A 24,238-nucleotide genomic window follows, 5' to 3' on the forward strand; every position below is an offset into this window, starting at 1 on the left:
GAGTCCTACAAATTGGTTGTGTGCATATTTGAAGAAGAGAGAAATATCCAGTCTCCTCTATTTCTTAATTTCACTCATCAACCAACTCTTGGGCCTTCATTCTCTCCCATGTACCAGTTCTGAATGGATTTGCTTCTGTCCTTCAGGACCTGCCCAGGTTTCTTCTTTTTCCTGCAGTGTATGCATAACGTTTGTTTCTCACTAGGCTAATGTGAATGTGTTTTTCTTTTTTGGCAAAGGTTTAGATAGATATTTGGATTATTGTTTTTGTATTCTAAAATTTCTTTCTGGATCATCCTGAATCTAATGGATAGTCTTCAGAATGAGGAAAAAACTAACCTTGATTTGAAGAGAGGGAAAAAAATAAGTACATTTATGGAAGGAAAACTCCTGCAAGAGAAAGGATCAATTTGTATATACACATAGGAAAGAGACTGCTGAGAAGGCATTCTGAATCTACTGTGGGACTTGTCGATTTGATACTTTGTTGAATAAATACTAGTATTGGAAAAAGCATCAGAGTGGGTCTTCTTGGAGTGGTTCTCCTTAGGCTCTAAGCAAGGATTTCTGTCAGTTTTTACTTTTCAGAAGCTTTGGTGTGCTAATCATTCATCAGAAGAAAGCACTTAATACATTCCAATGATAGAATATGGTGAACTGAAGGTAAAGGATTCCACAGTCTGGTTTGTTAACTGACTTCAGGAGTATTTTCATAACATAAAGTTTTTATTGTTGGGAGTTCTTGGCTTGAGCTCTTTTTGGAATGACACATGAAGTTCTAATCTGATCATTCCTAAATGCTCCATATTGAGAATATTAATGCTCTGTCTCATTCCCAGATCATTGTTGCTTTTTCAGCTTTCTTTTATAATCAATCCTTTTTAAAGTCACTTGGCAACCCATGAAAAATGTAGCATAAATAAAGTCTTGGGACTGCCAGTCATGGTGAATTTCCATTGCCTTTTGACATGGAATGTGTTGTCAAATCTATTGGCTCTAGATCATAATTTCAGATAGGCAATTTAACCCAAATACAGTGAATGGTTTCAGGCATGCAAATTGGTTCAGCTTTTCAGTTTTCATATTTTAGTGCAGCTAGATAATTCTTAAAATCAAGATAAAGTCTCTGTAGTCACTCTCATATGAAATGTGTTCATATTCTTAATACCATGAGTGTTTAAACTCTTAGACTGAATGTTTAAAGTTTGATTCACAACCTACTGTCAGCGTTGCAGAGTTTAAATGACTATGCCACCCTTGGATTCCTTAATTCATGGGTAATAGCAAGCTTTCTTTGGCAGTGAAGAAGGAGCTTTAAGTATCAGGTAGGATATGGCTCCTGAAAGCCTGTACACTGTGGAAAGACTCTTCAGCTAGTGAGTAAGTAGTACAGAGAAAATGAAACCATAAAGGGAAACAACTACACATTCCCTCAGAGAAAAGCTTGTACACTAGATCAGCCCATTTATTCATGGAAAGCAAGAGAAAGGAAAAATAACTCCTGTAGCCAAGATAACCACCTAAATATAGTCTTGTTTTTCTACTACCTTCAGTTCCACATGAAAGAATAGTTTTCCAAGGTGTAGTTTAGGCATCCTAATACTTGAAGTCAGATTTCTTAATTCCTGCTACCAAAGCTGTGATGCTATTTACATAAGTGTCTAAATAGTCACCAGGACTTGGACTTCTTTCCTGTGTCAATAAAATTATATATTCAGTCTCTCGTCCTCTTCCCAACTTTGGTTTTATTAATATTTCTATTGTCACACAATTAAGTAGTAAGTGGCTTACAGTATAGAAAGAGAAGGAAAAAAATGACATTTCATTTTCTGATAGAGCTTTATGTAAGGCTAAATGTATGTAAGCTAATAGGGGCTTCTGCTGCTAGGCCACATTTATTTGAACAGTTCTGCTTTCTGATAGAAACATCAGTGCCCTCAGAATGTGCATGTACGTGGTGTTAGCAGCTGAAAACTTCACTTAAACATGAACTTTACAGGTGTGTACCTGCTAGGTTAATCATAAAGTGAATCTAGATATTTCAGATTACTCCTGACTTAGGGAAACAAGAGTGCCTATTGGAAGCTACAGTTCCTAGTCAGATGTGCATGCTTTCTGTCAGTGTGAGTGTGAAGCATGTACCAGAGTCTCCAGTGTCCCAGTTTTCATAGAAATCAGTGTTCGGCGTGGGACCCAGGGGGAAGCTATCCTGAGCTTCAGCAAGGGCTCTGGTCATAGCATGTTACAGAAGAGAAATGTAGATATAACCCTGTCACTCTGAACTTAGGTGTTTATTTGTTTTTTTGTTTGTTTTTTTGTTTTTTTTTTTTTTTTTTGTATGAAGCTGTTAGAAAAATGTTTTCCTTGTTAGCTTCTCAGTGGAGAAAAAGACGATCACAATAATTTGTGATAGACCTGCCTGACCCACACAGATACGTGTTTTTGAATTGATTATGTTGATTTTTATAATAACTTTCTATGTAGACTTCAGTGATTTCTAAGGATGAAGGTCTGCAATTTATTGTATGGAAAGATCTTGTTAATTTATAGGTATGTTAACTTCAACCTCAGTTTCACCATTCTCATAATATGAATTGCGGGCTTATCCATATAAGCTCAGTTCTATCAGATGTGGAGGAGTCTGCTGTATAAATCTAAGCTTGTTATTTTTACTACTACATTAGTTTTGCACTAATGTATTATAATGGAGGTGGTAGTTGTGTGTAGTTTGTATGCCTGACAAGGGGTTTGTCTTATTCTTTTTCTTTCCTAAATGCCTTCATGTGAATCTTCTAATTCAGTAACCCACAGGCTGAATGTGTAAACTGACTGCTTTGTCTCAGGCCAAAGAATTTAAGAGTCTGCCAGCAGTACTAAAAATCTTGGAAGAGACTAACTTTTTGACTGCACAAACTATAGAAAGAATTTTCATCAATCTATAGCAATTACAGTTATGAGTCTTGATATGGAGAGCTTTTTGGATTTTAATATTTTATGACTTTGTCTTAACTCTCTGGTGAAATAGTATTAGGCAAAAAGAGTGTACCAGCAGCATAAACAGGAAGAAAAATGATAGTAACTTTTTCAGTTTATCTGAGGATATGGAAAACAACCAAATAAATAACGTTTGCATGGCCTGTCTATGGACTGTTATGAAACTGATAAAAATAGGTCCACAGTCCAGTCTGTGGCATGTAAGGAATCATTGCTATCATCTGGATAACAGAAATTAAGGCTTTTATTCTTTATTTGGAGTTGTAGGAAAGTGGCTGGTGGGAATAAAATAAATTCCGCATCCCTCATGAAAGTTAACAGTGGAAGAAAAAGAACACATTTCATAGCAGTTTGAAGTAAAATCTAAAACAGGTTGTATCTGGCTGCTTTTCTTGTAAATACTGTAGAGTAATTCAGCTGAAAACAGAATCTTCCTACAGTCTTCATGTTAATTTAAAAAAATAAAACAAACAAACAAAAAAGTCCTCATCAAGATGGTTATTAGAGTATGCGTGCTACTCTGCCTTCAGCCATAACAGGCTTTCTTTACACCAACATGCTTATTGTAGCTATACTTCTATAAATCTACAGGAACAATGTTCATAGCTCTAGAGTATCTATAGATGAAAAATATTAGCTTAATAATCTTTATGAATGATTGAAATATCAGATTTGTATATTGCGGAGTATTTAAGGTGAACCTGTTTCTGTACCGTTAGCATGTGTATAGTAAGTGGTGTATTCAGATTGCTATGTTAGTATGTAATTCCATAGTAATGTAATCCATGTAATCCCATGTAGTGTGAATGCATTTCACACTACATAAAGCTCCCCCCCAGTCCAAGAGTGATGAAAGATTTCATTTCAGTTTCTGAGATTTTGGCATTAATATTTTTAATGCTTCTGCATCCTTTGCTTGGGGAAGGGAATCTATTGATGGGAGTTACAGTTATTTTCAACATGTATGTTTCTTATTTCTCGTAGAATTTTCTTCCTATGTATATATATATCTATATAAGTAAAATGCTTAGTTCTGTAAGTACATATAAGCACAAAGGAAGAAAAGAATAAATTGCCTTATTGCCTTTGAAATAAATCAAATTATAGGTGATGTTTCTTGTAGATTGTAGTGTAGACATCAAGGATGTGGAATCAAGTGGCACTTGATTCATCTTGCATAAAATGTCTTCACGGAGATCTGAGCTTAATAAGCATATAGGCCCAATCCTGTTTCTTTCATGGTTAGAATTTAGTTGTGTTGTTTAAAAAGCTTGAAGAAAAAGCCCTATTTTTGACTCATACGTTAAAGGAATGTTTCTTTGTATTTGCTTCTTAAAAGTGTGTATTCCACTGAATATTAAAAAAAAAAACAACAACCTCTTTGAGCAAATTGAATGCAGTATAATAACACATTGTTTATTCTAAGCATTTGGCTGGAGATAACCTTAGAATTTACCATGTTCCAAATTTATAGAACATTGTTTGTTTACCTAAATACTTTGGTTCAGACTTAATCCCCTGCAAAGCTGCTTAATTTTCAACCACTTTTTTCAAAGTCTAAATGTTGCTTGCATTGTTCATTATATGATATGCTCATATCCCTGTTAATCCACATTTTGAAATTAATGTTCGCTGAAGTAACAATTGATTATTGCCATGGTAATTGTGCATTTATTCTTTACTGTTGCATGTTTCTTGATCAAGAAAATATTACAATGAAAAAGAATTTTTCTAATGATATAACCAGGAGGAAACAACTACAACAGCAACAAGAACTTAGTTGTTTCTACTTTTATATGTCACTGAGGATGGAAAGAGCTCAGTAAGAACTTTGTATTTTACTTCTGCTGCTGTCATTCATGACAGCATGAGCATCAATCCTAAACAGCTGAATTAAAACAGGGTAAAATTTATGTCTGCTTATATTAATGGAAGTATGCATGAAATCTGAAATATTACTGCTGTCATTTAAATTTTGTAATTTATGTCCTATGTTCAAAAGATAAAGGAACCAGGTAATCTTTCTTGTTACTGTGACTGTCACTGTCATGGTTGTTTGTTTTGATTCATTTTTATTTGATAGAATTTTATGATTTTAAATTGTGTTCTCTTCAAGGTTCTGGGTGTCCTTTAATGAAAACAGCTATTCATCATCTCAAACAAATCAACAGAGACAGTCTTGATGTTTCAGGTAAATGGTTTCAGTTAATATCAAGAGCAAAATACCTAAATCCATTGACTAGGAGTGGAAATAAAGATAGTTTCTAATGCTGCTGGCTTAAAAAACATCATACAACTTGTTATCATCATGCTCCAAAAACAGCTGTTGTTAGGAAAGTGATACTAAAGTTGGAAACTATTGGTTGAAGTTCTATAGACATGCTTCGTTCCATTTTCTTTTTTTCCTAATGGTCTTTGTTAATGGCAGTGCAAATAATAATAGAAAATAACTGATCATTTATCAGGTAGCAAAGTTAGTTTCAACTACTGTGTGAATTTTGCAGTGATAGTTTCTTCTGTTGATTAAAACAAAAATAAACTAAATCAGTGTATCATACTTTGCAGGGTTTGATCTCACAGAAAGCTTTTCTTTGCGACAAACGTCTTGTGGAGGGGTAAAAGTCTGTTTTAAACTGGGAAGTGCTCCTCTCATCAGAGAAACAAAGTAAGTAAAGTATTGCTTTCATTCTAGAGTCTTTAATAGATGGAGCTCAAAGTGGGTACTACTTATGATCTGGAACACTAAGCAATATATCCAGGGATACCACAGAAAGATACGTACGTCAATTTTTAGGCATTTGCATCCACTATAGTTTTTATTTTGGGAAGCAGTCTGATTCAGAAGTTTCCTTTTCTGAAAACCAGAAGTATCTAGTAGAGAGTCAATTGGGAGTGTATTGTTCTCAACCTGTGATTCAAATACAGAAAACTCTACTGTTTATACTTAAAGGTCTACAAAACCAAAAGAAGCAGATAAGTTTCATAGTATGACATGAAGTGTTTACTAGTCTTCCCTTTATGAAATTCAATGCTTGCAGGGTTAAGAAGAGTCACTGTTTTCTTAAGCGCTGTTTTTATAGTTGTGTCCTTTCAGTGACTTTTACATCTTTCCTTTGTTCACCAACAAAATGGCTGGTACTCAGTGTAGAGGTGAAACTTGGTAGTGTGCTATTCTGACAGAGGATGAAAGGCTGAAGCTGCATGAAAAGTCAAAAGGAAGGTGCAGAGGGACAAGGTACAAAGATACAATGGAACTGGGAAGACTTAAGATTTCACTGGGGCAAGGAAATGGTGAGATACAGTTAGAAATGTAGTTTCAAGTTCCACATCCTTGGACAGTGAAGAGAATCTTTTCAGAGCTTCGTGGTTGTGATGTGCTCTGAGTCATGGTACTGCAGTTTCAGTACAGTGTGTTCCTGTGATAATGTGGGAAGCAACTGTGTTGAGTACTGGGTATTCTCTGGTGCAAGAGTTCTGACTCTTGGTTGTGTAAGGAAAAAATACACCCAAGCTCTCAGAATTCCCCTTTGGTTGGATCCTGGGAAAAGTGATGTGAGCACCAGAAGATCAGGAACTGAAAGAGAAAGTCAAAAGAAGAATTGGAGAGGCCCAGACACTAAAGTAATCCTTGGGAGCGAAGAATGGTTAAAGAAATGTAACTTTTTTTTTTTTTTTTTTTTCTAGTTTACTATAGTCATTTTTTTATTTTTTAAGGTATTGGATTCTGTAAATATGAAATTTGTGGGTTGTGTAATTCTTTAAAATTATATCATAACTGCATTTTCTAGTATATTTTGTTTTCTATTGAAAGAAAAATGACTACAAAAAATTGGTGCAGACAGAGCTCTATTCTAATTAGCTAATCTTCCTCTCTTCCAGATTTTTATAGATTTATTTTGGGACTATTATTTGAGATAAAAATAAAAATAAGAATATAGAAAAGTAGAAAATCAAGACAGTAACAGAAAATTTGGGACAATTTTTCTTCTTTAGAAATAGGAAATTGAGTAGAGCTAAGTGTGTAATCAAAAATGCATAATGCAAGCTGATTTTTTTTTTTTTATGAAATTCCAGGAAAATAACAAAATTGGAATAAAAGAAAATAAAAATTAAGATAATGGATTAAAGAAATTTATTTTTAATTCATATTACTTTTTGGAGGAAAGTCATTCCTAAGAGTTTGATATTTTTGAAGCTGTTCAATCCATGATGTTAAGACTGAAAAATGTGAAGTTCTTTACTTGCTGTTATTAATAAGCCTGAATACCGATGTCTGTGTTATTTTATTTCATCTTTCAAAAGCAATTATTAATGAAAGCAATGAAAAAATGGTGAAGTCATATTATGGTTGATCGCTGCTGCTTAGCAAAGCCTTAACTCCCAGAAGTTGGAAGGAAATACGCTAGAAAGCAAGAATGCTTCTATTTTTGCTTTCCTTATGAGTGGGAGAGAAATTTAACAGATTATTTTTTGTTGTTGTTTATCTGTTCATCTTTTTGACAGTAAGATGACTCTTTGCAACAGAAGTAGGGAAAATGGAAATGTCTAGTTTTCCTTTATTTCCCAAGTACCAATGTCCCAAAATTCTTTGTTACCTGCCCAAGTTAAAGGAATGCCTGGAGGGCAGGTGGTTTGGCCTTACTACTTTTTATGTGCTTCTCATATTCCTCTTCCTCTCCGCTGTTTTCTTCTGTATGTATATTTTGAGAAAAACTGAAGTGGAAGTCTTTCCCCTAAAAATCAGTATCCAATAGATGCTTCAGCTGGATGAAGCTGAAATGATAACTGAAAGTTGGATGAAGCCGAAATGAACATAAGTGTTGATGTTTGAATGTAGTTAGACTGAAAAACAATATTGCGTTACTGATGCTAATAATACATGACATGAGCTATTCTGCCAGCTCCCTTGGAATGACACCTTTTATACAAATTACTTTGAACAAAAAATAAAAGAACTGAAGTGTTTTAACATTGCTGAAAATATTACAGAATTTGCACTAAATCTTATTTCTTAACGGCACAGCCTTGCTTTTGCTTTTTCAAATCTGTTCTCAGAGGGAAATGCATTTCATAATTAAGAATTTACTTTTTTATTTAAAATGTTGTATATGTAACAGCTTTTTGTTACTGAGATAAGAATTCAGACTTTTTTGAAGTATTTCTTCATAGTACTTCTGATTCTCTTCTGAACTTAGATATTGTTTTATTGTTGTTTTTTTAAAATAAGGGCATATGGCAGTTAGGAGTACAAAGTCAGTCTTTGACATTGTGGGTTTACCAAGAAGCAAGAACTTAAATACCTGGTCATAATTTTATAATTTACTTTATCTCAGATATCCATGTCCAATATCTTCAAGCATATTATTTTATTTAAATCCTCTCCTGGTTCTTTTCAGATTGTGTAGCTCCAGGGCAGTTGTGTTATTAGATGCTCAGAGTTTTTTAGAACCGTTCTGTGTCAGAAAATATGTTAGTAGACGTGGTGTGCAGTAAGTAGCAGGGCAGTGTTTGTTATCCATCTTGCAGGAAACTCAGAGTATCTGATTAAGCTGACTAGCAAGTATCAAGTAACTTGGTATGTCTCCTCTTGCATTTCATTCATTCAGTCGTAGTGTGGGTAATAGAAAGCTATGCTGTGCCATTTTTCTTGTGTGATGCCATTTTAATTTTTTCTCAATGGACCTGGAGTAGTGTTGCACCTATTTATATGCTGTAAATAACTTACAATGAAGTGTCAGCTTGAGAAAACGATTATGTCTATTTATGCTGAATTTTAGTTTAATTTCTTTATCTTTTCTGGAAAGGAAATTCTGTTCATGTTTTGCTTTGAGGTAGGAGGTGGATAATTTTTTTATGCTCCATATATGTAACTAATTCTAATCTGTGAATATTTTCGGTATGAGTGACTTTTTAATTAAAATACTGTTAGTTATATATTGTTATGTGAACATTAGTATGCATCATTACTTCAGTCAGGAATAAGTGAGCCTCTGAATCCTAAAGAAATTAACTCTAAAATATAGAAATGCAAACAATCTAGTTATTCAATAATAATGATACTAAATATTTTAATTTCATTTCAATACATACATTATGGAGTCACATTTTGTTAGCTAGAGGTTAATGTATGCTGCCTATGCAGTGTATCCTAGCTTGGCTTTGTGCCAACTGACAGCCATGCAAGGTTCTATGCAGATAGCAACTCACAGATTTGCTGGCAATATTCAGGACTTCTGAGATGAGGCCTTTTAGACTGGGCTTTGCTCTTTAGTTGTCTCAGAGTAATAAGCGAGATGCTGAAGTAGTTTCACTGTCATTCTCTGAAAGTGCTTCAAGTGTTGGTTGTGCCCACTGGGCTTGCTGGTGGGCCCATTCTTTCTGCTCTGCAATTTCTGTCCAAAGCCAAAAAGGGAAATAGTAAATTGCTTTCATCTGAGTTTCAGAATATTTTTAAGAAGGGTTTCACTTGCTTATGAAATCTTAACAGTGTCATTGTTTTCTTATTTTATATTTTGGTTTGATTAAATCATATTAATTTACTGATGTGATTGCAAGAGCTGGCTGATAGAATGTTCTCAGATTTACAGCAATTTAATTACTCATGACTTTTTTAGGAATCCTTCCACATTTGGTCTAAAATAATGAAAAGATCTTGGATTTTGACTGTATTTGGACCACTGAGCACTATCAGCACTGCTGTCACTTATTGCTGCTGAAAGAGCAGTGACTGCAGCTTGCGCTGTGTTTCAGACAAAGTATTTTCACCCTTTAGTGATGTCTTGTTACCAAGTGCAGAAGTACTGTTACCACTTTTGTCAGTCCTCTCCAGGCTAAAAACAGAAATCAACGATAGAAGAGTATCTATGAATGTGTTTTGTTTGGTTTCGATGGAAACTTTTTAAATTGCAGTATCTGTAATACAGAGTTAAATTTCCTGAACCCAGCTGGCATATAGCAAGTCAGTTTCTGTGCTCACTTGTAGAAGCCTTTTTATACCTAGCACTTTGCTCCCAAAGGCACCTATCTCTGAGTGGCTGCCTGAACAAGCGAGTGGCAGCCCTGCATCCTATAGTGGGGTTGGAACTGTGGATGTTCTTTAAGGTTCCTTCCAACCCAAGCTGTTCTGTGATTCTATGACTCCCTTCTCCAAAAAAAAAAAAAAAAAAAGTCTGGTGATTCACAATAGAATTTAGCCATCAGTGGACATGTACATGGGTATGACTTCTGATTTGCTTTGTATTGCGTGTATTTTGGTTCAGCCATCTTCTTGAAAAAATATTAATATCTATGTATATATATATGTATATATGTAAACTACTTTTTAATATATATTTCTTAAATATGATACAGATTGGTTAGCTATGCAGTTTGACAGTTTTTAAAAGGTTTCATCAAACATTTCCATAATAATCCAGTTAAGCATTAGAATGGCGATGAGATGGCACCTCTGTTTGGTAGCAGTAATTATAGCTATGCTAACTAGCTTTTATTTGTACTTATTTGAAGTCCTGTTAGCCTTCAGGCTATTTAAATATTAAATAGCTATTTAAGAAAAGCCACCTCTCCCTTCCTATATTGTGTATTTATTTGGGATCATTAGAGCTGCTTGAGCCAACAATGCTAAGATTGCAATGTCTGGTATTTTGGTTGTAGGGTATTTTCAAGAAAAGGGCCTTGTCTCTGGAATTTACTACCCAAGTGTGGGAGCCTGAATTTAGTATCAATCCTGATGCTTTCTTCGGGTCTTCACAGAATCACAGAATCACAGAATCACCCGGGTTGGAAGGGACCTCAAGGATCATGTAGTTCCAACCCCCCTGCCTAGCAGGGCCACCAAACATACACATTCAGATCAGGTTGCCCAGGACCCCGTCCAACCTGGCCTTGAACACGTCCAAGGACGGGGCATCCACAACCTCCCTGGGCAGCCCGTTCCAGGGCCTAACTACTCTCCTTGTAAAGAACTTCCCCCTAACATCCAACCTAAATCTTCCCTCCTTCAACTTGGATCCATTTCCCCTAGTCCTGCTGTTGTCAGCCCTTCTGAAGAGTTTACTCCCCTCCTGGGTGTAGGTTCCCTTCAGGTATTGATAGGCTGCAATGAGGTCGCCCCGCAGCCTTCTCTTCTCCAGGCTGAACAAGCCCAACTCCCTCAGCCTGTCCTCCTAGGGGAGGTGCTCCAGCCCCCTGATCATCTTAGTCGCCCTCCTCTGGACCCTTTCCAAGATCTCCATGTCTTTCTTGTACTGAGGGCTCCACACCTGGACACAGTACTCCAGATGGAGCCTCACAAGAGCCGAGTAGAGAGGGACAATCACCTCCCTGTCCCTGCTGACCACCCCTCTCCTGATGGAGCCCAGGATCCCATTTGCCTTTCGAGCTGCCAGAGCGCACTGCTGGCTCGTGTTCAGTCTCTCGTCCATCAGGACCCCGAGGTCCTTCTCTGCCGAGCTTCCAAAATAGTGGAGCTTCCAAAATAGTCTTCCAAAATAGTGGATCAGAAGCTGTGGTGACATAACCTTTTTTTTTTTTTTTTTTCCCCTCCAATTCTGCTTAAGGGTACTGAAATAATATATTTTGCATCTATTTCTAGAAACATGAAAACTTACTGCATTTTATAAATGGAATTGAACAATTGAAAAAAACATATTGGAGCTTTTCCTATCATATAAACACCAGTTCCTTCTTTTCATATCTAAGAAGAAAACTGTTGCCTCTTGAGATGAAAAAAGATAGGACTGTGCTTCTTTTAAAGAACAATAACACACTGTCTTTCCTTTTTCTCCATATTTGGGCTTCTTTCTACCTGACAATTTACAAGATCTCTGCCAATAGCTTTAAAAAATAACAATAAAAAAACCCCAAAACTAAATTTCAGACACTAATTGATTTTAAATGCTGAGCTGAGTTTGAATTATATAATTTAACATGTGATTTGTTATGCAGGAAGAGTCAGGAAAGGAAAAGTAAAGATAGATACAAGCAAAGGAGAAGAATATAGGCAAAAGTATTTAATACTTACATTAAAAGCAGATTGTGAAGGAACAAAGATCAGCAAAAACTATTTTAATTATACCACTGACTGTAGAAAATCTGAATTTTTTAACCTTTTGCAAATTCCCCAGGCAGAAGAGCATCTTACCGGTCAAGTTAGTAAGGCAATGTTGGATGAGGCAGACTGTTCTGATTGGATTTTTTGTGTGTTTTTTTTTTTTTTTGTCTGTGGTTTTTTGTTGTTGTTGTTGTTGTTGTTTCGTTTTTTGTTTTTAAATCTCCCAGCAATGTTTTCAGGCCAGAAAGCTCTCAGAGATCAAGGGAAGGAGTCTTTGGAAAATGTGGATCTCAAGTCTATAATGTGTGTACTGGGGACCAACAAGTATTTTTTTTGTGGATCCACACGACTTATGTGCTTCACAGTTTAGGATGAAACTTCAGATAAGCAATAAGGAAACCACAGAAGCACTGAATGACCAAATAGCCAAAGCAGTTTAACTTCCTTACATGAAAAGCTTTCCGTAATTTGAAAAACATGTCTTTCAGTTTGAATTAGTGTTACATATTTTTTTTCCTCCTAAGATCTGTCTGGCCAAGATTATTTGCCAGAAAAAAAAGTTAGTTCATCTTTACGGTGCTTCTCTTCTGCTCTCGGCCTTCTCTTACTTCTTCTACACCAGGATCAGTCACACTGGTCCATGAGGCCACTGGCTGTCACAGTGGCTGTGAGATCTCAGTCAGTCACAGGGGAAGGAGTGGGAATGCAGTGCTGGAGAGGGGCACGCAGGGACTCCATGCAACTCCTGCTCTCAGCAGCCTGCGGTTAGTTTAAGCAAATTCTGAAGTTGTATCTTCCAATGAATGGTTTAATCTGCTCTGTAGAAAACAACTCTGCTCTATTTTTCTGTTTTAAAAGAAACAAAACTGTTGTATCCAAGCAATTTTACTTTTCCTATACACTTCTGTATGGAATTCTGCTTTATTTTCATCTGCTATGAGTGCTGAAACTGCGTTTAATGTTCCTTATTGGATCAGATAGAGAAGATTAAAGCATACTGTCATAGATGCAATTGCTAGACAAGTTATTGTGGTGTTAGTTTTCAGATTCAACAAAAGCAGTTTACCTGGACACTTCTGCATGATCTTTGTTCAAAAAATTGGATGCAGTTTAACTTACTGGTGTGTTAGCTATAGAGAACCTTAAGTGAAGCCTTACTGTGGGGAACTCTTGAAAGAGTTCATCTTTTTCTCCCTGCTAGACAAGTTGACTTGTAAAGCCTTTGTGATATTGCTTTGTGTTTTGTTTTTTCCTTTGGATTTTTTTTTTTTTTTTTTAAACAGTCTGCAAAGTCTAGGGCAAGGTAATAGTGTGAACTAATAAAGAGGCTGCAGACTAAGTATAAAGAGAACTGCGATTGATAAGAATTCCAGTAAGAATAGTCTAAGACCAAAAATACAGTTGCAAAATTAATATAATTTAAAGTTTCGTTGGCGCCAAGATTAAATACTGGCATGCACAGCAATGTTACAAGCAACCATGCAAAACTGAATGAAGTATACTACCTATAATGCATGCAGCTGATGATAGATTATTTCTCCTTTATGTTGTGTGATAGAAGTAGAGATTGAAAGATAATTTATTAGTTTGGCTGATCGTACTGAGAGAATTCAAGTGCCTTTGTCAAATGCATATAATTTCTTCAGCAGAAGCAGTGGTGCCATGTGCTTCATAAGTCATTTATCAGCAGACTGAAAAAAAACAAAACTGTAATAAATCAGAGCTTATTCTGTGGCTTTTGTGATTTAACGCTTTGAGAAATGTAGTTTGCATAAGCTACGCTGTCAGGCATTTCTCACAGTGACTAAAATTGTACCTACAAAAAGATATTTGTGCTGATACAGCTGTGTCTACACTGGTGCTTTGGAGTTTAAAGATGTCATAAAAAGTATCATCCGCTTCCCCCACCTCACTCCTCGATTTTTAGCTTTCCTATCTAAAAATAGTTTATGGGCTCTTGTAAAGTTCCCTGGTGCTTTTTATCATTATACTGATTTTCATTTATTTCCAGTTGCTTGTGAAAGACTTTTGCCCTCTAGCATTTCTGCGTGCTTAGCTCTTTGCAGTTTCTAATCATAAAACATATAGATGAAGATAAATAACCAAATATTTACAAATACTATTTTAATTTTGCATGAACTCTATGGTTGATGCCATGGATTTTTCGCTTGGAGAGCTGGGTATCAACTGGAATTTAATTGTACAGTCCTTTGCAGCCTTGGGTTAGTTTTGAGAAGTGGCCATGTAGATAGCATCTCCACTTGCCCTACTTCGGTGTTACAGAATCTGTCTTCATCTCTAAGTAAGTACTGTCTTCATCTCTGAAGTAAGCACTTCAGAAGGTTAAATGAGTATCAATTTAAACTGATCTATGAACCTAAATAAAAAAGGAAATATAGCTGGTATACATATCCATGTATAAATGTATGGACACATAGACAGGCTTGAGCAGTGGGGCTGGGTGAACTTCCTGAGGTTCAACAAGTCCGAATACAAGCTCTTGCATCTGAGTCAAGGCAACCCTCATTAGCAGTACAAGCTAGGGGGTGAAAGGATTGAGCATAGCCCTGCCAATAAAAGGCCTGGGGGTACTGGTGGGTGGGAAGCTGGATATGAGTCAGCAGTGTGCCCTTGCAGCCCAGAAAGCCAACCATATCCTGGGCTGCATCAAAAGAAGTGTGGCCAGAAGGGCAAGGGGGTGATCCTGCTCATCTACTCTGCTCTCGTGGCACCCCACCTGGAGTACTGCATCCAGATGTGGAGTCCTCAGTACAGGAGAGACATGGACCTGGTGGAGCGCATCCAGAGGAAGGATGCAAAAATGATCCAAGGGATAGAACGTCTCTCCTACAAGGACAGGCTGAGAAAGCTGGGGCTGTTCAGCCTGGAGAAGTCTCTGAGGTGACCTAATACCAGCCTTTCAGTATCTAAAGGGGAGCTAGATAGAGGACAGACTCTTCATTCAGGAACTGTGGTGATAGAACAAGGATAAACGGTTTCAAGATTAAAGAGGGTAGGTTTAGGTTGGATATGAGGAAAAAATCTTTTACAATGAGGATGATGGGGCCTACGAACAGGTTTCCCAGAGATGTGGTGGATGCCGCATCCCTGGAGATTTTCAAGGCAAGGCTGGATCAGGCCCCAGGCAACCTGATCTAGCTGCGGTGTCCCTGTTTATTGCAGGGGAGTTGACCTAGACAGCCTTTTAGGGTCCCTTCTCACTCTAAGGATTGTATGATTCTATGATATGCTCCTGGTGAATATTATAAAAGGAATTGCTGGTCAAAATGTGAAGTGAGAAGTGTAAGAAGTGTACTTCCAGGTCCAACCTTGTACTTGGGTGTTTGTCATGCTGGTTGTACTTTTGCTGGAGTGTAGCACCTGCAATTGCTGCATTAAGTTATTGATGTGGAAGATAGACATTTAGCAGCTGACATCTGCAGGATTGATAATGTTTTCATACTTCCTGGGTAAAGGTGCTATATGGAAACAAATCTTTCGTGGAAAGTAGCTTTTTTTTTTTTTTTTTTTTTTTTTTTTTTTTTTTTAAGTATGGAAGTCTGGTTAGTTACTGGGAACTGACAATAGGAGGTTAACATAGGAAATTCAATTATTATGTGAACAGCATGTGATAAAGGTGGTAGCTCATAGGAATCATCATGTGGTCAGAGACATTGGTAGAATATACACCAGAACAGGACCAAAATAAATAGAAGATACAATGTAGGGGTAGTTCAGTAATGAAATTGCATATGATTAATGTCTGAAAATGTTAAATACAAGAAATGCTATCAGACAATTGTTTTTACTCAAAAAGGGACATAGGGGGCATTTTTACTCAAAAAGGGGCATGATTTCTTATTTTTCATAAGTTAACTCTCTTTTCGCAGAAGTTTCTCTAAATTTAGGAAATGTTAAATGACTGTATTAGTGCATGAAAGCAGGCTATGCTGCCAGGAAATTACATAAGCTTAAGACTGGTTTGTTGTGAAAATATTAAGAGGAGTACAAAAAGCACTTTGTGATTAAAGATAGCTGATATGATTTCATGGAAAGTCATGACTCATTAACTGGTTGGAGTTCTTGATAGTTCTGGAGAGTTACAACGCAGCCTTACTTCATTGCTTCAGTTCTCACTACTAATATGAATCCACATAATAAGTAAGATTACATTATTTTTTCAACAGTATCCTACTGGTTATTATTGCAATTAATTGCAACTTCTGTGAATAGTTTGATTTTTGTTCTCATGCAGTCATAGAATGACTTGAGTTGGAAGAGACATTAAAGACAATCCAGTTCCAGCCCCCCTGCCATGGGCAGGGTTGGCAATAGCTAGAACAGGCTGCACAGGGTCCCATGTATCCTGGCCTTGAACACCTCCAGGGATGGAGCATCCACAACTTTGCTGGGCAGCCTGTGCCAGGACCTCAAAGATCTCTGCCTCCAAGTAGGGAATTTATTCTTAACATCTACCTTTCCTCTCTTTTAAAGCTAATCCCCCTTGTCCTATCAGTGCCAGACTGTGTAAAAAAATCACTCTCCATTCTGCTCGTGGGCTTCTCTTAAGTATAAATACGTACGGAAGTATATGTGTATTTCAGTTGTAGACTATGCTGTTAGAAATATCTTTTTTTTTTTTTTTTTTACCTGAAGAATACAGATTCTCATTACGTTGGATACTTAATTACTCAAGTGATTCAATAATGATAATACTGATATTATTTTGTCATAAAACCATGAGCAAGGTATTTCCTTTTTAAAATTAGGAAAACATTATTGAAAATGCTTATATGGAATAGTTTTTTACTCTGTGAAATATCGGTGATGTTTTCTTTACTGTTGTAAGTCTTTAACAGTTTAGACTGTGGTTTGTAGTAAATAATTTAGTGTTTATGGAATTTTAATCAGCAGTAAAGATTTCAGTCTCGTCCTTCTATTAAAAAAAATAAATTAGCTTTTATTTTAGTTCTGTTAACTTCACACAGATGTGGCACAGATGATTCAATATGAAATAAAGCTACAGTTATTAGAATAACATGCATAGTTTTAATAAAAGGTTTTTTGCAGACTGGAGCCTGCACTGTTTTGAGACATTTGTAAATACACAGTATCTCAAACTTAGTTATTTGGATATAAGGCATCTGGCCTGCGTCCCCAGTCTGAGAAGGGCTCTGTAACATCCAGTGTTTTTTCTATGCATGTTTGGTGCTGGCTTTTTTTAATGTGATGATTAAGAAAAACCTAAATAAAGGAGAGAGTGAACCTGCTTCATTTATCCACAGTCACCACTGGATGAAGTCTCCTTTCAACACTTCTGTGTCAGGTCTAATGCAAGACCCAGTCACTGTTTAAGCTTTTTTGTTTTTTTTTCCTAGTCCTTTAAAGAGAATACCTGGCCATTTCCCAGCTGGGTCAGATGGTCCCAGGGTTGGCAAGTCCACAGCCCATCCTGTTAAACATAGTTATGACTCAGCAGATAGTAATGCAGTGTTGATTTTCTTTAGCTTGATATATTTTAACCCCATTTAATCTGCAAGGTGCTAAAATCTCATTGTTACAGAAAGTGTGAGTTGTAGGACATGTATGTTGGTGGTTGTTATTTTTAATTTATTTGACTTCAATCAGAGTCCTGGAACTTCGGAGAAGTATTCATCTCCAGTTTATTAAAATTCTGTTAGGTCTTTCTATGTGATGCAGATTTATTATTGATTTTAATTTTCATATTCATTCACTTAAATCCATGAATATTACTGTTTTTTACAGACTGTAAAAAAACAACTCATTATTTATCCTTCAAATTATAAGCTGAACACTAGACTTAAATATTCATAGACTAGACATGTTGTATGTAGGGGGTGTTAAAGCAAAGGCATGTTCTGTCTCTGTACCTTCACACTTGCAGCTGACAGAGCTACTTATTTCGGGTCAGTCCTCTGGTATCTGGTATCATTAACCTTTCCTATTCCAATCTCTTCTGTAGGTAATATAATCTTCACCCCTTACACTTTCTTTTTTGGGGAGAATTCTGATGGACAGGCATATCCATCTCAAACAATGTCATAGGCTGCAGTACCTTCAGTGTTGCCTGTGTCTTTTCAAAAACGCTTTAGCTGCTTGCGGCTGCAGCCTGGACTGAATTTATTAGTAGGCATTACTGAGTGCTGAGGAGGAGGATAGTTATCCAAGAAATTATTTGAAGTGGTTAGGAAAAAGAACATCCTTTGCTTTCACTCAGCTTAATTCCACACATAATTCCTTTTAGCTCTCCCTTTCCACCACCAACCAACATATTATGTTCACTGTGATCACCACCCACAGTTTTCATGTTATTGATCCTAGCCTGTGAGATGCTTTGTCTTATCTCCTCTCCCAGGTTGTCTAGGACCTGGCAGCATGTACTAGAAAAGGAAGGGGTGAACCTATTTCAAATGTAATCAGTAACTCACTTCACTAGAACTTATTCCACTGATTCACTGCTAAAAACTAGCACAAGTTTGGGATGGAAGTGAGAGAGACTAAACAGCTAGAAATTGAGAGTTATAAAGAAACAACATCTTTAGGTTGGATAACACAAGGTCATGCAGAGAGGTAGCTCTCACAGTGCTAGCATGTGAATGCTAGGTACAATGCAAGGTTCTCAGAGTGAAGCTCTTCTTGAGCAGATTAACCCAAGGAAACTAGAAACACCATTCTATTTCTGTAATCTAGAGATACTGCAATCAGTATCTCTAGATACCAGTATCTCTAGATACCAATGCAAATATCTGTACAGTGCTGGTAAATTGGCTGTGAAAATATTCAAGGAAAAATGGATGGTTAGCTTTCTATGTCCTGTAGTGAAAAATATATCCAGGCCAAGTAAAAAGGAGCATCGTTCCTTTTTTCCATACTGTACTCCAGCGTATGATGTGCATCATCTGTTCAGCTTCAGTGTGAGAAGCACATAACAATGCATGCAGAAAATTTTTGGCTGCCAGTTGACTCTCAGAGGTTACAGTAATTATTATTTTTTGTGACATCTTCAGAGGGTTTCTTGCTCAGCTGAATAACTGAAGTCCACCATAGATAATCATATTTAACATTAAGAAGTTAATCTCTCATTCAATTCAAAGACTGCCAAGTAATAGACTTTTTTAATAACTATATCTGTTATCTTTGTTCCATTTCTGGGAGTAAACTAGAAAGACTAAATTAGCACAGAATCCATCTAGGTAATAGACAGTTCATTACATTTCTTCAAATTCAACCATTCATATTTTCCTTGAGAAACAAAAGCTTTATTCAGTTTTTGTGTATTACTTGCAAAAACTTTGTCAGGCTCTCTGTGCTTCTCTTATAGACGCTATCAGTTCACTAATGTGGCTCCGAAAAAGGAAAGCACTTAAGATTTCTGAGACATTCGTACTGGACAAAAATACTGTGCTCCTGTGTATGAACCAGTTAGATTTTTTTTTTCCAACATTTAGCTACAGAAAGGAAAGAAGAATGAGATGTATACCTAACAAGAACATTATTCCTGACAGGTGATGATAAGAGTGCAAAAGAACAGTTTTCTGTTGAATTATTTTATATTTTCTATGTGGCTTCACAATGGTAGGGAGATGGATGCTGGTACTGAAGGAATCTCTACATAACTTTTTAAATTTTGATATGTGAACAAATTTAGCATCTTTGGGTTAAAAGGAAATGTTTCATGAAAGGGCATTTTGTGTTTGTAAAATTACTGTCAAGACTCTAAAAGTGTAGGATGCATGTAACTTCTTAATGAAACTTCCTTGTGAGAAGGGGCAGGTGGAACTGAAGATATAAATTGCTGATGCATCAGTATCAGCTCTAGGGGTGTCACCATACTTCCGCAGCTATGAGCACATATATGTGAGGCATTGGGATGGAAAAACAAACTGGAACAACAGAGTGGGTTTGGTTGCTTTCTGCTACCAACATTAGAAAGTCCCTGCATGTTTCTCTGTCACTAAGTGATGCTGACAGATTGAAAGCCAGTCTGGTTTGAGAGCACGAGACAGAGGGATACCAGAAAGAGTCATGTAATTGCATGAGTAGGAGAAAGCAGATTTGGGGGAATTTTCAATTCCTCAGACACCAACAGCAGCATGTTTATTTGTCTCTGATCATATCCCAAGAAAAATAGTCAGTATGAGACCTGAGCAAAACATATAGATTGACTTTAGTCTTTCTGAATCACAAGTGACTACGCTGTTCGAAGTTGTATTAGCTCAAAAGTGTTTAGAGAAATATCTCGATGCCTGCACAAAATACGTTTCCTTTACTGGCTTTGCACATTAGAAGACAACTTACTGCAATATATGCACTGGATCCACTCTGTTGCGTTGGTTTTTCTTGAGTCTATGCCAGTGCAGACTTCAGGCTGTGAGGTCTTCTGAGTAAAATTTTAGCTTGCTCAACTAGTCAGGCTCTGGCTTTCATCATTTACCTTCTTCATCTCTCATCACCATGTTCACTAGTTGTCATTCTTTGTCACCTTATGTTCCTCTAACACGGAGAGATGTTTATTGCTGATTAGAGCAGCCTAATTTAGTGTGCAGCATCTAAAAAGGTGTCATATTTTTGAAATGGAAACATGCTGTTTGAAAAAAATTGTGTAGTTTCTGAACGTATTTAATCATATTTTTAATTTCTTAATGTTTATTAATAAGATGTTATATTTGTTATATGGGGTTAGTTTTGTTTTCCAGATAAAAGGAAAGTTTATGGTATTGCTCTCAGACCTATTTGATTCTTAAAACATATATCCAAAGTGAACAAGGCAAATGTATTTATAACTGCATTAGAAGTATTGAAAGTTGCTTTCCACAACACTGCAAAAGACAAAATGTTGGTTTGAATAATCTCAAATTGTTATCAGTCTGCAAAATTCTAGTTGGGAAAATGAGAAAAAAGAAGTTGCATTTTGCATTTTCACTGTTACAAGTCTGTAGCTATTACTACTTCTGGATGTTTTTCCAGACAAATTGAAATATTGAAAAATTGATCAAACTTGAAAGCAGACGTAGTTAGCATGACTTCTTTAAAATCACTGGAAGAGAAGTTTTTGATTCTACTAGAAGTTGGTAGTTCATATACATAAGGTTACAGAATACTGCTGGAAAGACTAGGGAAAACCTTTTCTGATTAGGACTAATAGGTCTTCTATTTCAAAACTTTTTTTTTTCCTCTTATTTAAATGTCCTTCAAAATTTCCTTAATAACAGCATGGACTTTCAGCAAAATAAATTAATAAATCTAAACCACTTGTGTTTTAGAAGTAGCAGTTGATCTACCTGTTCAGAAGACAGAAACAGAAACATGATAAAGTTTATAAAATTTTACGTCAATATCTTTTGTAAGTGTAAAAATAATTTGCAGCTTTGCATTCAGTGGTACGTTTTCTGAGTGGGTTGTTCTCTGCCTAAGTAATTAATAACTCTTAAGCTGTCTGAATAGTTTCCCTTAAGTTGCATCATATAACGTGTCATATGAAAACAACTTGAGGCCTAATGTAACATGAAACTGTACAGCGCATCTTAGTGTGATTTGAGGAAGATGGATGGGAGGGAAATTGTTTCTTATTTTTGGTGACAAACAGCTGTTCTTAACTTTTATTTCTGAAGAATTTATAGTACCCTTTATAGGCAGAAACAGGTAAATTTTTTTAGGCAGTTATTTCCAATTTCCACTTTCTATTGTACTAGTGAAGCTAGGCAAGAAAATGTGAATCAGGAATGTAGCAATTTGATATAAAAATACTGAGAATAATATGGATTTTTTAAAATTGGATTACTTTGCTTTTTTCTTCGTAACTGATCTCAGCTTGAGTTCCATTAGTGAACACAAAAAGGTTAAGACTTCAAAATCTGAGAGAACGTAGTGCTACATAAGTCATCACCCATGATAGGAAAGTTAAACTAACTCCTTGAGCTCTGGTCTCCAAATTATTGTAACATTGTCATGTTACAAGTGACATATAGCAGGTAATGGTATATGTCAGCTGGAAAAGATATGTCTTGCCATAAACTCTAAACATCTCTCACTTCAATCTCAGGAAATGTAAGTTGGGTCATCTTTCTCTTCCTGGAAGATATTCAGCAGGCTGGAGGTTTCATTGATACTTGTAAATACGGAAGTTTGTCGTATACTGTAGTATATTCTCATTTGATACGGAACAATTAGAGTTCATAAGATTTAAAAATAGATGCTACTTTTCCATTAGTGCTTTTTTAAAAATAAAAACAAAAGGTAAATAAAGGATTGCCTTACTAAATTTGATATGGGTAACTCAATGCTGCTTTACAAAGATAGAACTAAAACTGTTTATAGCACAGTGAATACACAGTTAATTCATTCATAATTACTTCATTTAGTATGGTAACAGTAGGAGAACCAGATGGTTTCAGAGATTTTCAGAACTTCTGAGGAAACAAATGAACAAGTATTTTTGTCAAAAATCTATCAGTACTTGATCATGACAAACATTAGAAGGTATGCACAAAAATGATTGCTAAGTTCATGTAGAATACTTTTCTAATAATCTAATAATATATGGTCTGTGCTGTACTTGCACCACTGTACTTGTTTTTAGGGAAAACTATAGCTAAATTTATTCAATTAAAAAGAGGAGAATGCAACAAAACTCTTTGCAATTAAGAGTATACAATTTGATAGAGCAGCACATGGGTGGTGCTGTGACATCACTGTTTATTTATTACTGCTCTGGATGTATCTACCTGATGCTTCAGCCTATAGAATATCATGATAAACCTGGCCACCTGAATTTGCAACGTATCTACATTCTTGTATCGTTAGCAATTTTCCTTCTTGTTTTCTTTTCCCTCCCCAGTCTGGCAGCTGGGTTGTCTGTAATTTACAGTACACCTCAATCCAGCAAGCTAGGGTGGTAGAAATTCAGTTCATGAGTTCAGTTCATGTGCTGTAATTCCTGCAATTGTTTTCAGCAGTTTCCACCAAGGGTGTGCTTTGCTTTGAGAACAGAGTGCTCCATTCATCAACTTTCCTATTTTTATTATATACTACTGACAATGCAGACTGAGAGAGAAATTAAAACTGTCTAAATTCCACCCAACATGTAATTTAGTCAGACTTCAGGCGCCTGAGTCTCAGAGAATGATTCAAAATGTCTGTTCTGAAGCACCACCTAACCCCTGGTGGCACCTAAAATGAATCATTTGGGGACAAAATTTTCCTAGGCAGCTGGACATAAGCTCCAGTAAAGCTCAGAAGCACCATGGCTGAAGCAGCCAGGCATTTAGCTCCCACCCAAATTTTATTCTAGCTTGGAAGTGCATAGAGATGCTTTGGCTATGCCTGTAATCCCAGAGGTGCCTAAGCCATTGTCTATGCTTAAATTGCACATAATGGACTTGGACAGCACTGAATTCAACAGTCCCAGTAGTCACAATCAGCTTCAGTGTAGAAGAGGGGAATAAGGTCCATTAAGCAGTCTTGAAGGTTAAAGTAGTCCAGATCATCCAGGAATAATACCTGATTTGGGTTGTCCTGAGCTGAGAAGGCGCAATAGGAATGGGAAACTTGATTCTCATCTCAGTGTTAAGGATGTTTCCTGTGAAAGTTTTTCTCTCAAGTTTGATCATGCAGACAATTCAAGCACTTGCATCCAAAAAAAAACCTGTAAGCATCCCCTGGATTGACGATCATATTTACATGTTTGTTTTAACCTGTAAATTCTCTTTTGCCCTCTTCTTCATAGATTATTTTAGATATTTTCTATACTACTCATGTTTCTGCAACATTGGAGCACATGTTGAATCTTACTTAAGACCTGTTATTTCCCTTACTGCTTTTGGCTTAGATAACAGGGAGTGTTAACCTAAGTTAGCAATCTCTATATTTGTGCTTTACATCTATAGACTCTTAGGTGAATTTGGTTCAGGTTTCTTTCACCCTTTTTCTCTCCTTTTTTCTGTTGCTCTTTTCACTGTGTCACATAGAATAGAGCAAGTAGGAAATACTTGCAGGAAGAGGAAATACTTAAGGAAATACTTATTCATCTGTGGACATGTGGAACAACTTGATTTTGTCTTTTTCATTAATGTTTAATGCTACTTCTTTATCTTTTTCACTCTGCTTGTGATGCCTTGTTAGTTTTTCATATCAATCCTTTTTAAATGTTGACAGATGCAACCTAGTGAAACA

The 24,238-nt window shown here is 36.3% G+C and overlaps 1 protein-coding gene across 5 annotated transcripts in view; it reads left to right on the forward strand.

The window, feature by feature from the left end:
• Nucleotides 1–24,238, forward strand: part of COL19A1 (collagen type XIX alpha 1 chain) — a 183,385-nt gene that overhangs the window by 4,149 nt on the left and 154,998 nt on the right. For all 5 annotated transcript variants that reach the window (XM_052673086.1, XM_052672996.1, XM_052673238.1 and 2 more), the window contains exons 3-4: nt 5,111–5,185; nt 5,560–5,659. In XM_052673086.1, the coding sequence (XP_052529046.1) occupies nt 5,111–5,185; nt 5,560–5,659 (175 nt within the window). The remainder of the gene's footprint in view (nt 1–5,110; nt 5,186–5,559; nt 5,660–24,238) is intronic.

This window comes from Tympanuchus pallidicinctus, unplaced genomic scaffold (genome assembly GCF_026119805.1).
Source record: "Tympanuchus pallidicinctus isolate F22 unplaced genomic scaffold, pur_lepc_1.0 scaffold1, whole genome shotgun sequence".
Classification (NCBI taxonomy): Eukaryota; Metazoa; Chordata; class Aves; order Galliformes; family Phasianidae; genus Tympanuchus; species Tympanuchus pallidicinctus.